At 44.7% G+C, this 24,098-nt stretch overlaps 1 protein-coding gene across 1 annotated transcript in view; it reads right to left on the bottom strand.

Annotated features, from left to right (window-relative positions):
- Positions 1-1,251: 1,251 nt before the first annotated feature.
- Positions 1,252-24,098, bottom strand: part of LOC122616637 (connectin) — a 39,675-nt gene continuing 16,828 nt past the window's right edge. The window contains exons 3-5 of the mRNA XM_043792169.1: positions 20,732-21,801; positions 17,797-18,013; positions 1,252-4,594 (exon numbers count right to left, since the gene is read on the bottom strand). Coding sequence (XP_043648104.1) covers positions 3,759-4,594; positions 17,797-18,013; positions 20,732-21,766 — 2,088 coding nt within the window. The 5' untranslated portion in view covers positions 21,767-21,801 and the 3' untranslated portion in view covers positions 1,252-3,758. The remainder of the gene's footprint in view (positions 4,595-17,796; positions 18,014-20,731; positions 21,802-24,098) is intronic.

Genomic DNA, 24,098 nt, shown 5'->3' with positions numbered 1-24,098 from the left:
CTGCGCTGCCTGCCTCTTTGCCTGCCTGTCGCTGGCTGGCATATCGCGGAATAATAGCCCCCCTGATGCACCACCGCACCACCGCACCACCGAACCACTGAATCACCCCCTTCGGATTGGGCCGCGGGCACTTGGCAGGCCGCACTTAGCTGCCGTTGCCGTTGTCGCCGTCATTTTGTTTGATAACATCGTCTAGCAACGTGTCTGGCCACCCGTGTGACGTAAGCCCAGCACATTTCCAGGACCCCCTAGTCACCCAAGGACCATCCCCTCAACCCTCCAACCCATCCCACACTCATGTATCCACACACACTCATGTCTGCATTGTGAACTCCAGCGCTGGCGCCTTTGGCATAATCAGTTGCAAAAATTTGACACGCCGTGAGTAAATGGGCAAAAAGCGCACTTTTCCCGCTTCCCCGTCGCCATTTTTCGAACTCCATTTTCCAGACTCACACATACATACGCACATGGTGTGTGTGCTTTATTTGCATATCTGTTTTTGATTTTTGTCGCCGTTGGCGTCTATTCAATTTGACGTGCCGCTCGGTTGCTCAGTAGCAGCCCAATGAAATCAATAAATCTGCTCCACCGTTTGGATCCAATTTATCACTTTGCAGCAGCAAGGGGCTTCCCTTCGCCCGCTTTTCCCTTTTTTTCGCACCACTTTCCCCAGCACTTTTCCCCCATTTTCCACTTTCGCGTGCAGTGCCACGCCCACAGACATGCGGCTAAGGGGGCTTATCCGCGAAACGGTGTGCATACAACTTTATTTCTAGGGCAACGCGGCGTATGAGTGATGTGATGGAGGCACCAATAATGGCCAGGCAATTTCTTATGCCCACCTGAAACTCATTCAGGCTGCGAAACGTATGCCTGGGCCGCCTCAGTCAATAATGAAATTTAGCAAAATATCCGCGGCACAAAAGAAGCGCGAGTCCTGCGGCGTTGAATTCCCGAAATTTCGGGGGCCAGAAGCTTTGCATATTTTACGGCGCCATCGAGCCATGTGCCGAAATGTTTTGTGCGCGCTTAAATTGCGGAAGTGATAAACAGGCGGCTCCGGTCCAGGAAGCATTTTAATATTTCAAGTTTTACTCGAGGCAGCAGAAGATGCTTTGTGCTGCGCGAGCGAAGCAAAAGCAAGAGGCAAGACAATAAAATGAGTAGAAACACTGTTTTTGGTTTATTTTTTTTACATTAAATATATTTAGATGGTTTTTCTTTCAAAATTGTTTTCTGTTTTCTGGATTCCATGAGCGGGACCTCAGTGTGGCGTTCGAGGACTTTAAGCCGGCGCCCCAGCAAAGTAAAAGTTAAACAAAATATTGCAATTGGAATGTGTTCTGGTTTCGGCTTTTTGGTGGCGCCACGCCCCCCAGAAGTCGCACGCCAAAAAAGGTCCTTTCATTCATGGTTTTGTGTTTTTGTGGGCTGGGGTTGACATTTCGGTTTCGGTTTCGGTATCAATTAAGCAAACTTCTTACATCAAATACATTTATATTTCGATTATATTACTTGCTGTCCGTTCGCTCTGTGTACATTTAAGTTAAAATAATTAAGTAAGCTACATTAGTGGTTTATATTCAAAAATTACTTTACTCGCTGCCTACTTCCATGCGCTGCTTAGCCGTAAAAAATACAAATAGAGGAGATACAAATCATCATCAAATGGCACACGAAAACGAAACAACCAAACATTTCTTAAGCGTTAAGAGGAACACAAAATCTTTGGTTAAAATTTGTCAATTCTTAAGGCTAGGTGTTTAATCAAGTGTTCGTGTCGATAATAATTTATTATTACAAGCATTTAATGCACTAGACAGAGTGGCTAAGTCAATCGAATTTCGCCCAACTCCTTGAGGCAACTGAAAATCCTTTCACAATCTCTAGCATAGTAACTTCGTGACAATCAAATGAAATGAGTGTAAAATGGCTGAGTATCAACAGTAATGAAATTAGTGCCCTGCTTAGATAGAAATTTCTTAGATTCACTTTTTCTTCACATTTATTATTTGGTTTAATTTTTTTATTTTTTTTATATTTTTGTTTGCTTTCTTTGTTGTGTTCAAGTTCTTAGTGGGTAATCAAAACACTAAATACATTAAGCTTATATTCAGTTACTTAAAATAGTTTTGTGTTTTCCGTTTTGCTCTCGACTATTTCATTATTTCGCTTGTTTCAAGTGTTTTATATTTTCTTGCCCCCTTATTTCCTTGGCGCTTTTCCGGGCTTCTGATTCCCAGCTCTTTGGGATTTTCCCCGATTTTCCTGCTGTTTGCTTTCACTTCACTTATCTGCTGATTGTCCACTAAATCTATGCTTGCTCCTCATGCTCGGCGTTCTATTTTTCCGACTCTTTCTTTTTCCGGGGCTTTCTGTATGAAAACTTCACCCATTTTTTACACAATAAATTTGCATTCGGGTTTTGCTTACTTTAACTTCTTTTGTATATGAATTATTAAACACATTAATAAACAGATTTTTTTCTCCGTTTTTTTCTTTTTTTGGTAAATCATAGTTTTGTGCATAATTAAATACGTAATAAATTGCCAAATAAAGTGTCATGTGCATCCATACTAATTTGAATGCACGAATCGTCGGCTCTTTTGGTTTTCTAAAAATGACATTACCCTTTCCCCCAGCTTGCATTTATTACAATACAATTAAACATACAGTATTTTCCATATAAATATTTTGTATATATTAGCATAATTTACCTTTATATATTCAGTCTTAAGCTACAAAAATCGTTATGCATATTTCTGTTTTGTTTTCTGTATTATTATATCTCTTTATGGCTTTGTTTTCATTAATTTGAATCTATTCAAATAAGTTATATAAATTCGCAATGTATTCATTTTTATTTCTTGTTTATGTTTTCAGTTTTATTTCTGGTGCGGCGAAAGTAGGAGAAAAGCAGAAAAGTGTTTATTGGGTCATTTTCCCGGGACACGGTTTTGTTAGGGAAAATTCAGGCGAGAATTCTAGGGTAGCAAACAGTCTTACAACTAAAAAGCAGACTTAAACTCTAATGGGGAACTGCGGGTGGCCGGGAATATTACGTTTACCTATTACATTTATCAATAATTATTTATCGACTATCGGCTATCGTCTATTGCCTATCGACTAACGGCTATCGTTGCAACTTTCAGCGATTGTGTCATGTTCTGCGTTTGCGTTTATCTTACAGGCATGCCTCATTTTAGTGGTTTTGGCCAGCTCTGTCTCTCCTTCTAAGACGTTTAGCGCTTTCCAAGTTTTACTGTAGTATGTACCTTGCTCAAGTAAACCAAAAGTGTCACTATGGCTAACCGTTTAAACTAATTCTATGTAGTACAGTGTAGTGGTAGTCATCATCCTGCGATAAGTTGAGTATCCTTCTTCTTTTTAAATGAAACGCCAGTTTGCTCGGAGGTTCTCTTTTTGGGTTCGTTTTGGGCTTATAGTTTCGGTAATGTATCTGTTTTTGGTATCGGTTTCTATATCTCAATCTGAATCTGTATCTGAATCTGAATCTGCTGCTGAAGTTGTTGAAAAGTCGAGTCTATCATTACAGCTAACAGCTAGGTTTATAGTATTAAATTTATCGAATTTCGTTACCCCTTTTTACATATTTACAGGACTGTAGCTGGTATCTTTCGTAATTATCGTGTTGAAGCTCGTTTCCCAAGGGCACCACATCTCCAAGACAGTATGTACAATGCAGAACCAAACGTTGGGGTCACCATTTAGCAACCGTTGACGGAGCTGACTCTTCAACCCCGGCTGATCAACAGTGCGACCAGACTCACCATAATCGCCATGCCCTGGGCCAAGGGATCAGCTCCTGCCGTCGACATGTCCTGGCCCACGTTGCTGCGCACATCCATCAGATCGCGGGAGAGGGGCAGCTCGGTGGGATCGCTGAGTTCATCGTGGCAGGGCAGCATTTCCGGCTTCAGCAGGAACAACTTGATGTAGATCGCGTTCTTGGTGGTCAGAATGTCGAGGGCGTCTCCCGACGCGGAGTGCGACGTCATCAGCACATCCACATCGTTGTGACCCACAGCCGGAGCACCGGCTCCATAGAATCCCTGCTTGTGCAGGCTGAGATTGTCATCCAGGTCCAGGCCATGACCCAAGGACATGCCGCCGTTGTTGTCGTCGTAGTAGTCGTATCGCTTGTGAGTCGGTGCCACTGCCGCCAGGTCCTTCTGCTTGACCTCCTCCTGTCGCTTCCTCCGCCGGCGCATCTTGGACTCCACCACGTTCTCCGCACTCGAGGCGTACTGCCGCTGTCCCCGCAGGGCCTGTCGGGATCTGCTGCCCAAATGCTTCCTGCTGTCGTCCAGAGTCAGGCCGCTGTAGCTGCTGCCCACCACGCTGTTGCCCACGCCGCCCATGCTGGCGCTATTGCTGCCAATCGCCGTGAATCCTCCGATATTGAGCACGTCCAGGATGGTCGGCGGCACGGGGTCCACAAAGTGCGACAGTTTCGGCTCCTGCAGCGTGCAGTGCAGGTCCTCCAGCGAGTCACGCAGCTGCAGGTGACGTGTGCGATTTTTCAATTCGAAGATCCACTGCAGACGACAGTCGCAAATGAATTTGTTGTCTGCGGAAGACAGGTGAAAAAAAAGAGGAGATTTTTAGGGGGTTAAATATAACTTGCAGGCGGCTGTGGGGTTGGGTTATTCGTGAAATTGCTTTTGTCAAATCGTCGCCCCAAACCGATTGTCCACCGTCTGAATGTCTGAATGTTTGAATGCCCGAACGTCTGCCCACGTAAGCGAATGATTTTCCCCTCAGCTGCTAAGTGGCCGACTGCAACAATTGGCTGTCATTTGATGGCCGATTGCCACTCCAGCTATGGGTACACCGCAAGAATTTCGCATTTCTTCTAAATTAAAACCAAGAATGTTGGTATATATCTTGGAGCTCGATTAATGTATGAAATACGAGTTAGATGTCTGCACTTCGCGCAGTGCACGGACCCAAACTTCAGCTTCGGCTTGGCTGAATCCTGCCAGCCGCTTTAAATGATTTTGCCCACATTCGAGAGTCGGGAGTCGGAGTCGGAGTTGCAGACGGAGTTGGTTGGAGAAAGAACAGGAACAGGAACAGTAGCTGGAGAAGTAGTCGTAGTCGGAGGCGGATGTCGATGTCGTTGTCATTGGGGCTGCTCCTCACGTTAAACGCCTCAATGACATTTCCAATTTAGACAGCAGCCTCCTCTCATTCGGGAGCGATTGCAGCTGGGGTTTTGACCACTCCCGTCTGTCAGTCAGTTGGACAGCTAGCTCCGGTTCTGTGATTCTCCGTATCCAACCCCCCCAGCTCTCCATCTCAAACTGTTGTCAATTATTTTGTAGTACGCCTGGCCATGCGTGGACCTAATCTGCCCCTGCCTCTAATCCGGCTGCCGCCTTCGAAACCCCTTTTCAATTTGCTATTTGGTTAGAGGACATGGGCTGACTGGATTCCAAATTGAGCGGATAAACAAGTGCCAGAGTGGATCTAATCGCCGACAATGGTCTAATGAATAAATCAAATTGCGTTTCAATGGGTTTCCCGAAGGAAACTTCGTCCTGAAAAGGGGCAAATGAGCTACCCTCGTGGGTATAATTAGGCCCCAAACACATTGTGACACAGTTTGCCCTGTCAACATGCCGCATAATTAGCATAAGCGTTACGAAAAGTATTGACTAACTGGCAAACACACACATGAACACACTGGCTACATCATCATCATCACCATCATCACCATCATTATCACTGGCAAGGCACACACAAAGTGAGTAGCCAGCCAATTGAGTTGGCAAACGGGTGTCCTTTTCCTTCCCCGAATGACAATAATAATCCGAGGCATATTTCTGTAGTCCGGGCAAAAAGAAAAACTTGCCACGAAACGCTACGACAAAAGGAAACTTTGCTTGGCAAAATAGTCGGCAAATTAGTGCGGGGCGGGGGGTGGTCAAAAGCCAAGGAGAGGCAGTCAAAAATTCTAATTTTCCATATGAAAGCATGCAAAAACCATAAATAAAGTTAAATATGCACAGCCGGAGGAGAGCAGACTATGCACTATGTACACTTGGAAGCCGGTCCGGAAAAATGCTGGAAAAATGGCCAACGACTTGGCAACATTTAGCAAGCAAATTACAACAAAATTAACATGATAATGAAGTGACCCGGCTGGGTGGTGCGGCAAGAGCTAGAAAAGCAAGGAAGTGGATGTGGAAAAGGATGTGGCCATGGGTGGGTGGCCATTGCAGTTGGCAGCTGTTCGCAGCTGACCAAATGACAATGACTTGCCCCCAGACAACGTTCCATAAAAGTGCTTAAAAAAATAAAAATTACAAAAAATACAAAAACTACATATATAGAGAAAATAAGGGGGGGGGGTGGAAACGGAGCCGAGGACACTAGACTGTCGCACTTTGTGTGGCATAAAATACTTTTATATTTTTAATGATACTTGGCCAAAGCGGTAGGAAGTGTTTTGGTCTGCTGCACACGCTCCGGCACACAGACACACTCTCCCCCCTCCCCCCTTACCGGCTCTGTTGGCATGCAATGAACTCCCTCAACCCATGTCGACCACGCCCCCTTATTGCCATATATGCATGTGTGTGTGGCTAGAGAACTGCGGCTGTTAGTCAACTAGATGACTTTCAACTTTAACAGCTCATGCTCCTCTCACTCATCCCCTTCAGCTAACACTGTGCCAAAATGTGCATACCCCAAGTAAATGAAAGTTTGATGAGTATGTTTTTCAGAATATCCTTTTAAATGTGAACCTTATCTCAGAATAAATCTTTAAGTGGTAATTGAAATGAGTACTACAGCTCTAAGTATAATCCTTTCCAACAAGTTCAAGTCGACCAAAGTTTCGTTCAGTGTATGATGACGCCGTAGCTTTTCTTTCATTTTGGGTTAAAATTTGGCGAGGGGACAGAGAACTGTCGGAAACGTTTTTACGGTTAGCAAAGGACATTTACATACACACTGACGCAGTGGGAGGACCTGCCCCACATGCATGCATGCGTCTGTGTGTACATTAAATTTTATTATTGTCATTTTCATGGCGTTGTCGGACGGATTCGGACCCCATTTCCCCATCCCCTTTTCCTTTCCCTTTTCCCCTTTCCCATTTCCCTTTTTCCGCCCATAACTTTTCGGTCAGCTCTATTTACATAAGTTCAGTTTTGTGTGCGAGTGTGAGTGTGTGAGTGTGGTGCAGCCAAATTAGACTCAACTGGAAGTTTGTTTGGTCAGTGTTAGTGTGCCGATGTGTCTGTGAGGCATTTCATGTGTTGAAACATATTCATAATTAGTTGTCAGTACGGGAGAAATGGGGTCGCTGAGGATTCCTTTGATTGGCTTTGTTTGCACAAGATGTTTGCCCTTTATCGGGGGTATATAGTATGTATAAGTTTTCCCTGGTATTATTTTACAGTGGAAATGTCTGAAATGGCAGCAATCCTTCATCAGGAGTCCTGACAGCCTCTGCCGACCCTCTAAATGGCGTTTCATTAACATTTATTCTAAATTTAATACACTAAAACTGGAGCTTGCCCGCCAACGCAGGGCAAAGTTTCAAAAGGAAAAGGCAAAAATTCGCATTAATTGGCCGGTTTTTAGGTGCTGCCTGGCACATTAACCCATGCTGGCCCCTCTCGGCACCTACTTCCGTACATATATTGAAAAGCGCAAAGAAATCGCTGGGTTTTTTGCCTTTTTTTCTGTTTTTTTCGTTTGGTTGAGGGGTGGAAATATCAACACAAACGGCCAAAGTTTCTGCACGCCCCAAATCAGCACAGCTGCTGGCCTAGTTTTAAGGCCTTTGTTTCACCCTGGACTACCATTTTTTTTGCTGTAACTCCGGACTCTTTTCAGTCCTCGTCCTGCGCCTCTCTTCAGGCTCCCACCCGCGTCGGGGTCACCAGGAATCCATGAATGCCGCGCAGCTTTGTTTGAAATCAGCTCATTTTTGGCGGCTTCAGGCTTTTGGCCAACTGCAAAACCTGCTAGCTGGTTGCTGGTAACTGCTAACTGGTAGTGGCTGGGACCTGGGTTCGTTTGCGGTGGTCCGCCTTTGGCTGCCACCAGGGGACAGCACGCACAGTTGCCAGTTACTGAAAGCTGCAAGTGGAGGCGAACTGCGGTCAAAGGGGGCGTGGCAGCGCTGTCCTTGTGTGTGTGAGTGTCTGTGCGGTGGACTCTGCTCTCTGGAGGATTTTATCATTTTTTATTACATTTCTCGAGAGCGCTATGTATGCAAATGAAGTCGAAAGTTTCGCTTTGTGTAGTAGTGCTAGTTGCCTTTGTTGCCGTGCTGAGTACGGGAGCTGGTGATAAAGGCAAGCTTGTTTGGGAAGGCGTGACGGGGATCGAGTCCACCCATTGGCTTCGGATACTCTTTTGTCCACATGATGCACACAGCATATGATAGGAGGAGTGATAGATGCGAGCCAGAAGGATTGGCTTTAAGTTCTATAAGACAATACAGGGGCAACGCATTTGTGCAGATGCCATCTTTAAGATCGATAGGTAAGAAAAGTGATTCAAAAATTGTGAAAATCGTAAAATATGCGATGTAAACTTTAAGATGTGTTTATTAGCAGCATTTTAATGAAGTAGAATTCCTTAAATTTCGACGACACTCTTTTGAGGAGTTCATCTGTCGCAGAGTCAAAGTTAGTCGATGTGATACTTTCAATCTCCCCTCGATTTCCCTCTCACTTAACGGCAAGTTCTTTTATTTGTCCAGCGGAGGGGAAGCCTTCAAATTTGCGGACCTTCTGCGTGCCGCCTTTTTTTTAATGAGCTTCATTTTCAAAGTTTTTCTCTGGCTCGTTTTGTATTTTTTCTGTTGGCTTGTTCTCTGGCTTGTTACGGCTGTGTGTGATTTTGCCGGATCATTCGCAGTGCGTGTATTTAATTTTGCTCGTCCCTTTTGGAATGGAATATGGCCAAGGGATGTGGAGGTGGCCCGGCAATTTTCACCAAGTTCATTCAAAATCAAATGGGGTTCCACTAAGTTGGGGCCAAAAAAGGCGGAAGGAAAGAGGCGGCCATTGAAAGCCATTTGAATGGCCGTCGCTTTTCTCGCCAATTTTCTTTATTTCGCCAAGTGAATGCTTCGCTCATTGAATGTTTTTTATTAGGCCAAATGAATGCGAGCCGCTACAGGAAGTGGACTAAACTGGAAGTCCTCTTTATTTTCTTTCCCTTTTCTCCTTTTCTCCTTCGCTCCTTTATTTTTGCTGTATTTTTTGTGAAAAGGCCGTATAAACTTTGTAATGGTTGTGTTGTTTTGATTTTTGCGCAGTGTTTTGTACATAGTTTGTAATTTTAATAACATTCAACGGGCTTTTTTCCCGCTGAAGCGCGGGATTTTCCAATCAGCCGTGCCGAGCGGAATCAGGAAAAAATTACACTTTATTTCTTTCATATCAAATTATTTTCGGCAATCGAGCGTGAAGTCAAATAAACAGTCGGCAAGATCAAACAGCCAGCCGGCTGCCAAAAGGGAAAGTCATTGCAAGCGATTTAACAACTATGCCCGGGGATAAATATTTTATGAAATCGCATAAACAAATCAAAGACGAATCACAGACGGCGCAAAAAAAAGGAAAATCACTTTCGCCAAACCAAAAAAGAAAAACGAAACTGAGGGAGGCTTAGGGCAGAAATCAAGGGCGGCGATCAAATATGACCACTCAACCGCGCCAGGACTTGCACATTAGCCCTCGAGCATCCTTGCCAAAATATTTGCACAGCTGATGTGGGGGGATGAGGGGTGGTGGATTTCAATTGGAAATGAGGAGTGTGGAGCAGGGGGATGTCTATGCCGGAAGAGGGTTCGCGGGTAATGTGTTTGTTATATGGTAAATCGCATAAAAAATACAGACAACCCATAGAGGGTAGATATATGGTCATAACAATAACAACTTGTTACCCCCCGATCAACTGGCGATTCGCCGGCCTAATGTTTGCCAAAATAGCCCCAGCATCATCGCCGAAGATTTCCGGCCCACTCCCGAAATTGAATTGTATTTAATAAAATATACGCGAGGGTTGCGTATGAGGTTCCAAAAGGCACAAAAGCCCTGGGGGTAAGAAATGTATAAATAAGTAATGAATCTTTTGTTATTGCTCTGTGATTTGCCAAGTCAAGTGGATATTGCCCATCCCCGGGTCTCATTCTTTTTATCCAGTGTGTGTGCGTGTGTGTGGGTGGTGTTCAGTCTATTATCGGTGGTGATATGCATTATATGGAGACACTGGCCATATATCAAGCATCAAACTGACATAAATTGTCCGCTTGATCGGATGGATTGGGGCACACATACATACGTACATGCATACGTACTGAAGGATTGGCGGACTGAAGGACTGCAGGACTGAAGGACTATGACCACACGCCGAGATGCACCGTGCAGTTGGCCATTCATCAATGCCAACACTCTCATGTCCGCATCGCCTGTCATCCCCGATATATCGTTGCACTGGCCACTCGCTGCGATACGGAATACGGAGTACGAAATACGGAATACGGATATATTGCAAATTGAAATTATTACATAGTGTAAACTCTGGCAAGGAACTGCCTCCATCTGTTTATTTATGGCCCGGCTGCACTGCTAATCGATGGCCGGGGAGCAGAGTTATGCGACACTCAGTGTATTTTATCGAATGCGGCATAAGTTGGCCAAAATATTCAATTAAATGCTAGTCGTACACAATTTATGTTTGCCCAGTGCCATCCTAATGAGTTTTGGCTCTGTTAATATCGATGGGAAGTATGCAAATAAATATGCCTGCAGTTATGTAGCAGTTATGCCAGCAGCAGACAGTTTCTCGTTTGCAGGTACACGGAAAATAAAAAGCCTATCACTGATTAATGGGCTATAAATTAGTTTCGAATCGAAAATAAATATTTGAATGTTTCACCTAATACGAATTAATTTGATGCATATATCCTCATTGATTTATACCTGCCTTAATCCAAAGCATACGGATCTCTGCCAATGATGAGAACATAAATCGCCTAATTATGTCCCAAATATATTCTATTTGCCTACAGTCACTTCCTCCTTGGTAGATTCTCTCAGTTCAATTTAAATGTTTTCCCAGGTGTAGTTCATTTTTAATGATGCCATTCGAAGGCCTGGCTGTTTACTGTCAAAGCCGAACGAGTATTGATGAAGGTGTTTACTCAGCGCACACATCCTGCGCACTGAAGGACATGTTATGCTCCAGCGATCCATCTAAAGGAGGCAGGACTAACCATACAGCCATACACAAACCGGCAAATTAGGCAAAGCCTGCGTGGCGGGTAGAACAACATTCCAGTACATCAACTACTGACGAAAAACCGCAGCCAAAACATTACCCCAGGGGGTAGGTGGTTCGGAAAACTCAGGGGGGAGGCAGGTTGGAAAACTCTGCGGGTGGAGGTGCGGGCGTGCATATATTAAGATAGATTACCTCACTCACACACATTTCGGCGCATAAGTGCTCCAATGACAGCCCCGAATTCGCATTAAAAGCAGAGCCAAAGCCAAAGCCAAAGCCAGAGCCAGCATCCCTCGGAATCCGAGCGGGCTTATGCGGGAAATTAACACGCCTAATGCCCGGGCACCTTGAAGTGCGCATAAATTATAAACAAGCTTCATTATCAAGCTTCATTCACCGCCGAAATGTCGCCGACATCGTCAAACTTTAAGTCCTCGGCTCGCAAACTATGCGACTTTGGCGCTGGCAATTATAATAAATTCGGTTAATAAAGCGCGTTAATGATCAGCCATCAGCAGTAGCAGTAGCAGGAGCAGAGCTCTGGCACTAATCTGTATCTATCTCTATATCTGTATCTTGATATCTGTGTCCTGGCATATGCAAGGACTCTAATTGCCGCATTGGGCCAAATGACACGGAAGAGGCTAAGAGTTTCCGGCTCTATTGTCGGCTAAGCCAGATTGGATTAAGTTTTCGGTAGCATGCTAGCTAACTAAAACTAAGTGGCAGTCAACGAAAGACTTTTCCACTTCATTTCGAGCCAAAACGACGATTTCCTTCGCTCTTCGTTTAAAGTTTGTCCTCAAAAAAAACACTATAAAATATGCAGAATGAAGGAGGAGAAGGCGCACATATGGGCACCCCTCAAGGCGCAGAAAGTTGTCCAACATTATACAATAAAAACTCATTAATAATACGCATTTAAGTTATAATTGAACTACTTAATGTGGCCGCTGGCCCTGGAAGTGTGTGGGGAAATTGCATGAATATGTCCATTAGCTTTCAGGCGCCGCTTTTCATGCCACCGGAATTTCCAGCCATTTCCCTTTGGCATTCATTGTTTGTTTAAAAAAAAGTATGCCAGGCGAGTGAGTGCGCATAGTTTCAGTTTTCATTCAATCGAATTGTTGCCTGCGGCTATAGAAAAAAAGGTGAGTAATTAAAACGCTGCCCGGCGAAAGGCGAATGGCAAATGGCGAATGGTGAAAGACAATTAAATGCATGCCGCGCACTGTCGAACAAAAGATGAGCGATGAGTTTGCGTTTAATTACGTGGACAGGCGGCGGAGATTTTAATTTATGATGCGTGAATTTGAGCTCAAAAGCATGCCCACATCGCAGAACCCACATTCTACATCCCACATGCCGCATCCCACATCCACATCCTTGCCACCATCTCTTTACCATCGGAGCAATACTCGCCGCCAAGGAAGTGCGGAAATTGAATTCTAAAATATTTATAGCTCCCCTTTTTGGCATACTTTCGGGGGCCGAGGAGTGATTTATGCAGTGCTCAGCAGCAAATTGCAAATGAAACGCAATGAAACGAATCGAAACGGAATGAATTACTACTTATGCATGCATGTTCGCCACATAAACACACATCTATCCATCCGCCAAATAAATATGTATATATGTACCATATGGGGGTAGGGAGGTAGCTGGTCTAGTCCCATCAAATCGGAGTCCCACTTATTAGTCTGGCTGGACACATGCTACACAATGCTGAGCCATAGATTTATGGCTGGCAATCATCGGGATTTGCAGCAGGACACGCAGCACATGGAGGACATGCAGGACATGGACGACTGGGAGGACATGGAGCAACTGCTGCCCTGACATTGACTATTGAAAGTCAATTTCGGGTGCGTGCCACACGCTCATTTGTCCGGTTTATGGCCAACATCATTTGTTTTGGCATTTTTGCCAATGAGGCGCAAACGCCTTTTATGCGTCCCAATAAATTCACGCTTCCGGCATCTAAATTCGCCTCCCATTTTCCCATGTCCTGCCCATGTCCTGCCCCTCGAAATCCCTAATACCTGTTTATTGTTGCAGCTTCGTGCGCGCAGTGTTTACAAGGATGCTGATGCTGCATTGCAAATGAGTTTCGCTCGTTTCAAAGTTGAAAGTTTAATTTGCTGCCCAACTGGGCAATTTAACCGCCTGGGGTCAAGGCCCTGTGCCATGGGGCATAGAAATTCGAATAAAGTGCATTAAGGTGGCGTGTACTCATGTATTAATCACCTCCAGTAAGTGCTTGCAAATTAATCGGATGACTAATTATTGAAATTTATAAAGACGTAAACAGGTTTAGCACGACGCCCTAGGGAGCCGAATTCATTTAAGAAAGGTTAAGCTTAGTACTTCGTGCTAGTGAGAGCTAGTTTTATGGGCAGTTATATTCGACAGGCATAAACTATTGTGTGAAAACATGGGGCTGCCACAAATTTTACCCATAAAGGTCCCCAGTACAATGCATTTAAGTGGAGTGCATTTGAATTATGTGGTTTACACGATTATAGGTGGTTTAAAGACCGTAGAGAATTCTCTATTGCTTAAATTAAAACTCAATCCATTTACATTTCTGCGATTCATAGTTTACATTCTATAGTTGTAAAAATCAATACGCAACTTGAGCCATTTTAACCTCGGTGAAACCAAATATCATTCGATGAGCTCTCTGCAGGCTCTCACTTTCCGTTTGGCCTCATGAAAATTTATGAACTCTGGCATTTTACAATACTCTATTAAGTGCTGCCAAGCCAACAGAAACAGAAACAGAAACGGCAACAGAAACTGAAACTGAAACCGAAAGGGTTGAACCGAATAATCAAATTGCAGTTTCCAGCTGTCATGTCCACACAGACGCAGAGTTTTTACATTGTTTTTGGCTATTTGGCAGACCGGCAAAAACGGAGCTTGTGAAAAAATCTGTTAGAAATCCTATTTATATTTCGAAACAATAACCATTCAATTCCATCTAACGACTAGGGCGCTGGCCACCGGCGAGCATAACGAACCAATTGAGCTGGCCACGACCCCTCCCTCGGGGGGAGGGGGAAACGTTGTGGGCGTGGCATTTATTAGCAATTGCTATGGCGGCGCCTTTTGTGAAAAATTCGAGCTGCCTTTTAAAGCGGAAGCATTCGCAATGCCTGCCAGGACATTGGGCGGTCGATGGAACCAACAGGACACCACAGGCGCGACGACACAAACAAAACGTGATTCGCATACAAATAAACAAGGCTACAGAGGAATCCTCCAGCTCCAGCTCCACTCAGCCACCCACTCAACCACCCATTCACCCACCCACTCGACAACGAGCACACATGACCCTTTGGGGCATCGGAATTGAAACAAATGCCACAATGCAGGGCGTGCCTATAAATTTTTCACCAAATACATTGGCCAAAGGTGCAACTGCAACTGCAACTGGAATGTTTGGGTGGTGCACTGGGTGGTGCAGTGGGCGGTGCTGGCAAACCAGCATGTGTGGGTGTGGTCCGTGGCTCAAAAGGTCCGTGAAATGGCCAACTGGGGCATTGTTTAGGGGCCGGTGTTCAACTGCCCGCACACGGACAACAGTTGAATGCAGAAGCAGGCTTTGCCCGTGGTCGATGTCACTACTCGGCAGGACACTCGAAAAAAGGGTTGTCGCTTTTAGAAAATTACTTTTCCTGCCACTTGCTACATAGGCAAAGTCATCTGCCTTCGTACTTAACACATCTCTTAGCAATTTCGTAAACGCAAACATATTCCTTTACATTCCATATACATTTTTAAACCTTTTCCAGTACCCTTAAACATAGAGTAAGATACTCATTCCAAATTAAGGGAACCAGTTTCTTTGCCTGCACCGTTGCAGCCAGCGATGTGTTCCCAGAATCTCGGCAAAGCTGCTTAGCTGCTGCCTGCCAATGGCAATTACGTCCTGGGGCAGAGTTCAAGTGGCTGCACAAATCACGGCGCGAAATGAAGAGTCAACCATCGACCTCTGGCTGCCAGACTAGATGCCCCACCTTCACATCCACGTCCACATCCACGTCGAGTTAGAGCTTGATGCATGTGCTGCAATTTCGAAGCGAGTACATGCTGATCATTTGTCCTGGGAACTGCAGCTCTGGAGCCGTAGCCGTAGCTGGAGCAGAAGCCCCGGAAAATCCCCGAAGCCCAAAGCGTGTGACGAGCATTTTGGCAAATAGTTTTGCCCACTGCTCACCTCGATGGCAAGTCCTTGGGAACGGGCTGCCCAGGAATTCCATCAGCTGATCGATTAGTCGTTGCCGCCGAAGCAAATACTTTCGTCCGGGGAATGCCGCTTGTCAGTGGAATGTGGCTGTGGATGTAGCCAGTGTGGAAGATGGGTGCAGATGGGTGGAGCTGAATGGAGGTGGATGGACGGAGGTGCCATCCCCATGTCACGTTTTATGGATGCCAGTGCGAGTTTATCTTTGGCCGACAGCGGCAACGTCTGTTGCGAGTCAACGCTGTCCTGGCTCCCATGTCCTTGGCCATTTTGTTGCAATTTTTATGTGCTCTTATGCACTTGAGTTGGCACCAGTCCCTCCTCCAGCCGACAACCACCGTCGGCCCACCTTCGACACTTGGCCATCGTTCTGCCAACGTGTCATCTTGCCACTTGGAAGCATTTTCTCGCTCGCTAAATTGAGCAGCATTTTTCCCTTTTCAATCTTCGAAAAAAAGAAATCCCCCCATTCACATTTCTGTGAGATTTCGTTTGAAGTGCGACTGTCACTGTCGTCGCAGAGCATTTAGCCTCATTAGGAGCTACAACTTGTAGGCAAAAGGCAAAAAGCAAAAAGTTGTGCAAATTTAATCAGGAAATCGTATGTAAATGTTTGAACTTTAGGCTTTGGCTTTGGCTTTGGCTTCGGGTCTAATGAAGCATTCAGTAAGTGGCACATTCAAAGGCCGGAAAATGTGCCACAGTGCGGGATAATCACTGCATATGAATTAAAAAGTTTTCAGGGGGGAAAGCGAATGCGAAAATATTTTGTAGTTTAAAGCAATTTGAAGTCATTTGTAGCCAATTTGTGAAATGTCTGCGTCTGTGTGTGTCTGTTGGAGTGTGTGTGCCAATGCAATTACAGTTGCTCACTCAAACACACACATTTGTTTGGCAATGCCATTCCGCTCAGCCATTCCGACGTTTCATCGTCACTCGTCCTTTTTTCCAACTTTTTGCATACTTTTTTTTCGCACTGCAAATGAGTCATGCTAATGGCAAACCATTAGCAAAAATGCCACTGTATGGGTGTATGGGTGAGGGTGATAATTAAGTTGTGTGCATGTGTGTGCATACATATGTGTGCTGGCGTTTCGCAGAGAGAAATGTGATTTTGAAGGCTGTTGTTAAATATTTAAATGTATTCCATGGGCGAAAGCCATTCTCTTTGTTGCCACTAGCTTTTGCTTTTGCGCCAAAGTCTAATTGCAACCTAAGCCGAAAGTAAAATTACTTAAATTGCACACAGGAAGGCGATTCCTTCAAGGCGGCAAACAAGTGGGCTAAACTTTTGGCTGAGGCCTTGAATCAAACTTATTACCATTCGAAAAAATCAACGAAATTATTTGAAAGTGAATAGGATGGTATTATGGCAATCATCTATTGTTGCACATGCGATCTGTAATTTTATTTTTATAGATTGGAGTGCATTTTGCAGAGCTGTCATTTATTTAGGATTTTGTGCAGGAACATAATATTCCAAAGTAGTTGCCGTGAACTTAAGCCACAAACACCGAAACTGTCCATTACTTAGTGAAATTAGTTGCCAGCTGCAGCAGTGGCCAAAAAAAGGCCGCGATGACAGGCCCACAAAACGGAGACTTCCTATTTCATTTTCATTTACCTTTAATTGAGCTAATCAACACGCCATTTGCATTCGCTATTCGCCATTAGCCGTCGCGGCAAACTGAAACCGAACTAAAGTGGTTGCGACGGGGCAGATATTTTATTGTTATGCGTTCGCGCCGCAAAGCACTACAAAATTGCACTTTAATGACTAATTTAGACACATACGAGTGTATGCGAGGACAGACGAGGACATAGGAGGCCATAAAAGGACGTTTGCTCGGCGGCAGTGGGACGTGAGTGGCGCCGGAAGTGGAAGTGCACACTTGAGCAATGGCGATACGACATTTCCTTAATGAAGGCGAGGGGCATAAAAGTTGATGGCCCTCCGGCTCATTTGGCCAGCAGCAGCAGCAGCAGCAGCAGCATGCAGCACATAGCACATATAGCACATATAGAGCATATGCACTAAACGGGGCCAAAGGAGCAAAGGAGCCAACGGGGCGTATGTGTAATTATAACAAGTTCGGACTTCTGACAGTGCTCCATTTTGTGCACTTGTCAGCTTTTTGTCACTTCTCCCCACGTCTCCCCTGTCGCTCGATGGCCTGTCAAAGTTGGTGCGCTTCTGCGAGTAAATGGCTCCATAGCCATGAAGTTTGCAACTGGTAGACGGTAGACGGTAGACGGACGACACTCACCTGACACCAGCAGCTCACTGGTGCTGTTGACCAAATTGTCCATAATTGGCTGGAATGTGTAGAACGTCAGCGTTTCCAATTTGTTTGCCTGCACGTTGATGGACAGCAGGGCGGGGGTTCCCCGCAGCAGGCCATTGTCGATCTTCTTCAGCAGATTGTTGCGCAGATTCAGTGTTTTCAGTGTATTCAGGCCATCCAGGGCGCGCTCGGAAATGCGCTAAAAATGTAAATGGGTTAAGAAGATTAGTTTTTAGCTTGTGCTTAAATTTGATTAAACGTAAATAATTTTTTTATTTTTTTTGGGGTTGCAAAATGTTATTTTCACAGCGGCGACCACATGGCATCTACTACTACTATATGTATGTATATATATATACCATATTTGGCATACAAAAACCGAAAAATATTTTCGTGCTGCCATTTTTCCGCATTTCTGCGTATTATTTTCATTGTTTTTCACAGAGTTTCGCTTTCCGTGTGCCATTGTTGTTGTCATTGTCTTCATTGTTTGTTTGCGTATTTATTTATGTGTGTGTATACGCCATTTATACATGTACAATCACACCAACACTCACACATAAACTCTGTTTTTATTTTTTTTTTAACTTGTATATATGTCCCAATTCGTTTGTCTTGAATTTTATTATACGGAAAAAGTGTTTTCTTTTATTTCTTTATTTCTGGTCTGCCGTTTTGTTTGGCTGAACAACGAAAGTGAAGGCAGCGTATTCCGCCATTATTTAATATTCAATATGCTTTGTCTGGGGAAATGGAAAAATTATGCATATTAAATGACGAGTCCAAGGCGAAAGGAAGCTGGTGGCAAAGTTGCTCCCTGCTCCCGTGATGTGGCATTGAAAAATAACCTCAGCTCATGTTTCTTTTTCATGTATGTGTTTATTTGCCCGGATGATTGACATATAAAAAAAATATGATTTTATTGCGATATTTTGTTAGTTTGATGGGCGATCCTTCGCTGCCTACGCGCCCAATTTATTAGCTTGACAACGGCGAAAAAATATAATTTACGAGCGATTTATGTGCGGATTGAGTAAACAAAGTTATGACAACGGGATTAATGGGTACACAGGGATTCGCAGCAAGGATTCCCCTTTAAATAGCCAGAATGTAAACATTTTGTAAGATTTAAGTGCGTTCATTTCAAATGCACTTGTACTGAACTTATTAAAAGTTACATGACAAGATGTCAATTACTATGGGTAACATTCTGAAAACTTTTTGGCGACAATACTACTTGCTTGTCATTAGCTGCTGACATGTGTAATGGCTCTGGCAACTATTTTAATCTTCAAAGCAGTGCGAAAGCTGCTTAAAGCTGCTAATTTCTCCTACACTTTCACCTTAATGCACTCGGTTAGCCCCTTAGCCCCTTAACCCGATTATCTGTTTATCTTCATCCCTAGACCATCCACACATCCACACACACCACCACACCCACAGACACCCGCACACCCTCACACACCCTCACACACCCGCACACACATGCAGCGTTTTATGTTGTGTCAGAGCTAAACCTTTCAACGGCAAATGATTTATGAAGTGAGCAAAGGGAAAAAAGAAAAGTAAATATATATGTATACATAGAAAAAAAGGGAAAGCGGACGGGGAAGCCCAAGCCAAACATGCAACACAATTTGCTTTCATTGAAGGCGACAATGGCACGAACAACACCTAACGAAGAAAGGGAGTTTTTTCGGGTCCAGGCAAATCCGGGAATCTGGAGTCCGGGTCCGGGTCTCGAAACAAAGCGCAACGTGGGCGATAACAAGCCCAATCATTATGGCTATGACAATGCGGCAAAGGAGCCCAGCTGAACAGGACCCCACTTGAGCGGCTGCTCTCGAGTGTCCTAGTGTCCTGTCCTAGTGGCCTGACACATATGCGGACTCGTCTGAGTGTGACATGATATGCGAGCACTTTGTAAAATGGGAAAAATGAAGGAGCAGCCAAGCAGCCAGCCAAGGAAGGAAGGAACAATGTTGGGCCAGGATATGGATATTCAGGATTTACGCTCATACGGCTGCCTTACATAACTTTGTGAGCTGCGAGTGTTAAGCGACATTTTTCTATTTTTCTATTTACCCACACACGCTGGCCATTTTTATGGCCGCCAGGATACGCAGGACACAGAAGGGTCTCTGCCCATAGACTACCAACTACCAACTACCATCATTCGCCGGATATCAGATGGCAGCAAGGGAGCGCCATAAATCCATTATTCCCATGATTTGTTATTCAATATTTTGTAAGTAGATTAACTTGCGGCGCACATTTGTTTGCCACCGAGCGCCGAAAGGCGACTGTCAGCGTGCGGTCCGTTTGCAGAGGGTAAATGTGCGAATTAAGCCAGGACTCGGCGACGAAAACAGGACACCCAAAAACGTAGAAAACATAATTTACCAATCTATTTATCATATTTTCACCCCACGCCCCCACACCAACATAAAACGGCCAACGGAGCAGCGATGCTGAGTGACCACTTAAATCACCACAAGAATAGACATTCGAATTGAATTTATGACACCAGCAAAAAAGTTGCCTGTGTATTTTGGCCCCAAGGATATGGCATTTATGGTGTCCTGGCATCCTCGTCCCTTCTGTTTCTTATGGCCACTCGGCAATTTATGGCCCCTTAAGTCAGCTGCTCCAAGTTGACCAAGTGACCGAGGCAGACAAATCTTTTTAATCCACTTGCATTAGAGTTGATTGAGAAGTTTCGTGCTCCTAGATTGCATTGCCCTATATATTGCTCTGTAGAGGTGGCTATAAATAAAAGCAGTCAAACAACTATTTCGAGTGCTATAAATGCGCACTTGTAAAACTCAATCAATCTGGCAAATAATGTGCAAGCTTAAATTGGTTTTCTGCTGGGGGAAATTACCGAATGAAAGTACCAATAGAATTATACACTCACCTCGATGCGATTATCGTCTAGTTCCAGTTCACTCAGGCTCCACAATTCCGCAAAGACAGTGTCGCCGATGAAGTTCAGATTGTTGCGGGTCAGCTTCAGCACATTCAGATTGCCCAGTCCTCGGAAGATCTCGCTGGTCAGCACATTAATCTGGTTGTGGGCCAGGTTCAGGAAGGTCAGCCTGGCCATATCGGCGAAGAGACCCTCGTGCAGAGTGCTGATATTGTTGTTGTTCAGGAAGAGCCTTTCGCAAAGCGGCAGATTGCGGAATGCATAGCGGTCCATCTCGAAGATCTGGTTGTGCTCCAGGTTCAGCTCCCGCAGCCTGATGTGATTGGCGAAGGCGTCCTGGTCCAGGGCCATGATGTGGTTGTTATTCAGGATAATCCTCTCCAGGAAGGGCAGATTGGCGAAGGCATAGCTCTTGACAATCTCCACCTGCGAGTATTCAATCACAATGCTGCTCAGGTTCTTCAGCGGTTCGATTATCATGGTGGGTATGTAGTCCAAGCGGGCATTGTTTTGGATCACAAACTTCAGCTCCCTCAAACGCTTCTGCTGGTAGAATCGCGTCCAGGTGGTGTCGTTCTGATGCAATCCCTCCGAGAACACCCAGCACTCGGCCTTCTGCACCGGCACATGGTTCTCATCCGGGGTGCAGTAGCACATCAGCTTCATGTCCCGCCGCCGGGTGCAGAATCCAGTGCTGTCCATGGGTCCACTGTACCCGGTGCTTCCCGAGTTCACGGCACTGCTGCTGGTGAACACGTAGCCGGAGGAGGAGCCCGCTGTCGACGAGGAGCCACTGTAGTAGCCATTGTTCATGTTGCTGCTGCTGATGCTGCCGCTGCTGCTGGAGGAGGATGAGAGGACGCTACTGTTGCTGCCACGCCCCCTGGTGCGGCGGTCATCCTTGGCGCGCCCCTCGGTGGGCGTAACCAGGCAGGCGCCAATTAGCAGGAGCGAAAGGAGCAGGAAACAGATGGCGCCGTCCGCCAAAGTCGCCATTTTATGGCGCTGATGATGCGGCAACATGGCCAGCTTATTCCTATCGCTCGGCGGAGCGGATTCTGCAAATTGAGGGAACAAAGCAGAGTGACGTGGTCAATAAAATTGGTCTATCTTACAGTGTCTATGGGCTACCTACACCTAAAAAAATAAACAATGGTTTATTTACTTGGAGGATTTTAGATTAATGTTGTATGTATATGCATATATTCCTTTCTCGACTAGAGTATTTCATCACCTATATTTTTGCAAATGGGTAGATATTCTCACTAACTCCATAGCTCATTCTCTGAGTGTATCAGCCAAGGTGGAAATGCTTTGAACGCAAACCTCGATTTTCATGGCCTGGTTTTTGTGTTTGAAAATATCCCGAAATAAACTCGCGCCTAACAAATGGATTTCATTTCATGTTTATGACAACTGAACCTTGTTTAAGGTGGCGAAAAATTGAAACTGGCATCAAAGTTGGCAGCCATTCATTGGAGTTTATTTCCCCACTTGATGGCTGTATTGTTCTCGCTTCTGCGGGAAGTGCTTCATAAAAATGCTAATTAATGTTGTTAACTTTCTCACTTTTGCTCATATTTCATTTGGCCCAATTCGCGGGATGCCGCACTGGATTCATCCTCATCCTCATTCTCATTCCCATCCCAGACCCGCAACTTATTTCCCCCTTTTACTTGCGCCCCCATGAAAGTTGAATTGGCTCGTTGCGAGGCCTCCTGCTGACTTCATTTGACGCTCGGTTGCTTTGTCACTTGGCCCTTTCCCAATCCCAATCCCTTTCCCATTTGGGCCATTACATTTTACCCCATAAACAAATTTATCGAGCTCATAAATAACTGCAACACTGTCGCTGATTGTTCGCTCAACGGCAGCGGTGGAAAGATGGAGATGGCCTACGTTTTTGCTGGCCCTCCCACTTCATTTTGCATTTCAAGTGTCATCGGGCAAAGTGCTCTCTAATTATGCTCGTATTTTTTAATAAATTAATAAGTCACACGGACACCGGGCATATTTCGGCATCTGGTTGCTGGCTTTTTGGTCTTTTTGGCTCTTGACTGCCGGGTTGGATGGCATAATGAAGTGTAAATAAGTTATTGTCAGTTGTCAAGTGAGTTATCGTCGTTATCGGCAGTCAGCCCAGTGATTTGCATAAAATATTGTCGCAATTTCCAGGGGGGGGGATGGAAAATCAAGGGGATTAGGGGGATGGAAAGCCGAAAGTCACTTGAGTTATTGACTCGGGCATGCTTCATTACATTGATTTCGATTATAAATTTTAAATAAAACGATGATAAGTGCTGCGTAGCATGATGCGATGCTTATTCCGGCTTAGCCAGCTTCCCATCCCAGCTCCATCTGCTCTTCATCTGCTCGTTTTGGGCAAAGTTCAGGGCTCAAGGAGCATTAGAAGTGGCTCACACCGCAGGATTAAGTACTCAAAATATACATGAAAACTTTGCGCAGCCAGCCAGACAGCAGGCAGCTGAAGATGACTTGATGGCTTCAATTTAAATATCAAAGCAAAGTCGAAACTAAAATGTCCTCAGACATACACACACTTATATATCTCTTTCTATATACATATATACCACATCATATTTAGCTGGATATATAGGTGGCAATGGAATGGGGTGGTTGTCTCACATATTCTGGGAATTTTTAAGTGTTCCGTGAAGCAGCAAATCAAAAAATATACTGCATGAGTGTGTAATTAGATTTTGCCACCACAAAAAAAAGAGAAGAGGATTGGTTTTCCACTGAAGCAAAATCAGTTAGTGGCTCTTTAAATTCGTCACACATTCGTGTCTATTTCCCAGTTATGGACTTAGCTTTCACACATCACACCTACTTTTTTGCTGTGCACACATGGAGCAACGCGTCGCTGACAGCCAATTACTCAAAGGCCTGAATGGAAAATGGCCAGAAGGGAAGGGAAGGGGTTGGGGGTGTGGGAAAATGGCTGAAAGAGAGCGTTACAAGCAAATGAAAAATCAATTTGTTGATTATGCATAAATCATAAGATTTATGCGACTCCTCACTCAGCATTTATGAGTCATTTATCAAACGAGCAAACTTTTCTCCACTGCCTTCATGTCAGAATCACAAAAACAGAAAGCGACGAAGCGAATCACAAATCGAAGTGGCACTGGGGGCAAAAAACATGAAGGGTGCAAAAACGCTCGAGATGTTTCATTCATCTTCAGTTGATCTAAATAATTTATAAATATATATATAGGCGATAACAATGTCTAGACCGAGAAGATTTAAAGTCCATGTATACATAACGATGGCATCTTTGCACGGGATTAAATGCACGCTGCGTACAAACTGATCTGCCTGGCTTAAGTTCTTC

Source organism: Drosophila teissieri, chromosome 3L (assembly GCF_016746235.2).
Source record: "Drosophila teissieri strain GT53w chromosome 3L, Prin_Dtei_1.1, whole genome shotgun sequence".
Lineage (NCBI taxonomy): Eukaryota > Metazoa > Arthropoda > Insecta > Diptera > Drosophilidae > Drosophila > Drosophila teissieri.
This window is presented reverse-complemented; position numbering and strand designations above follow the sequence as displayed.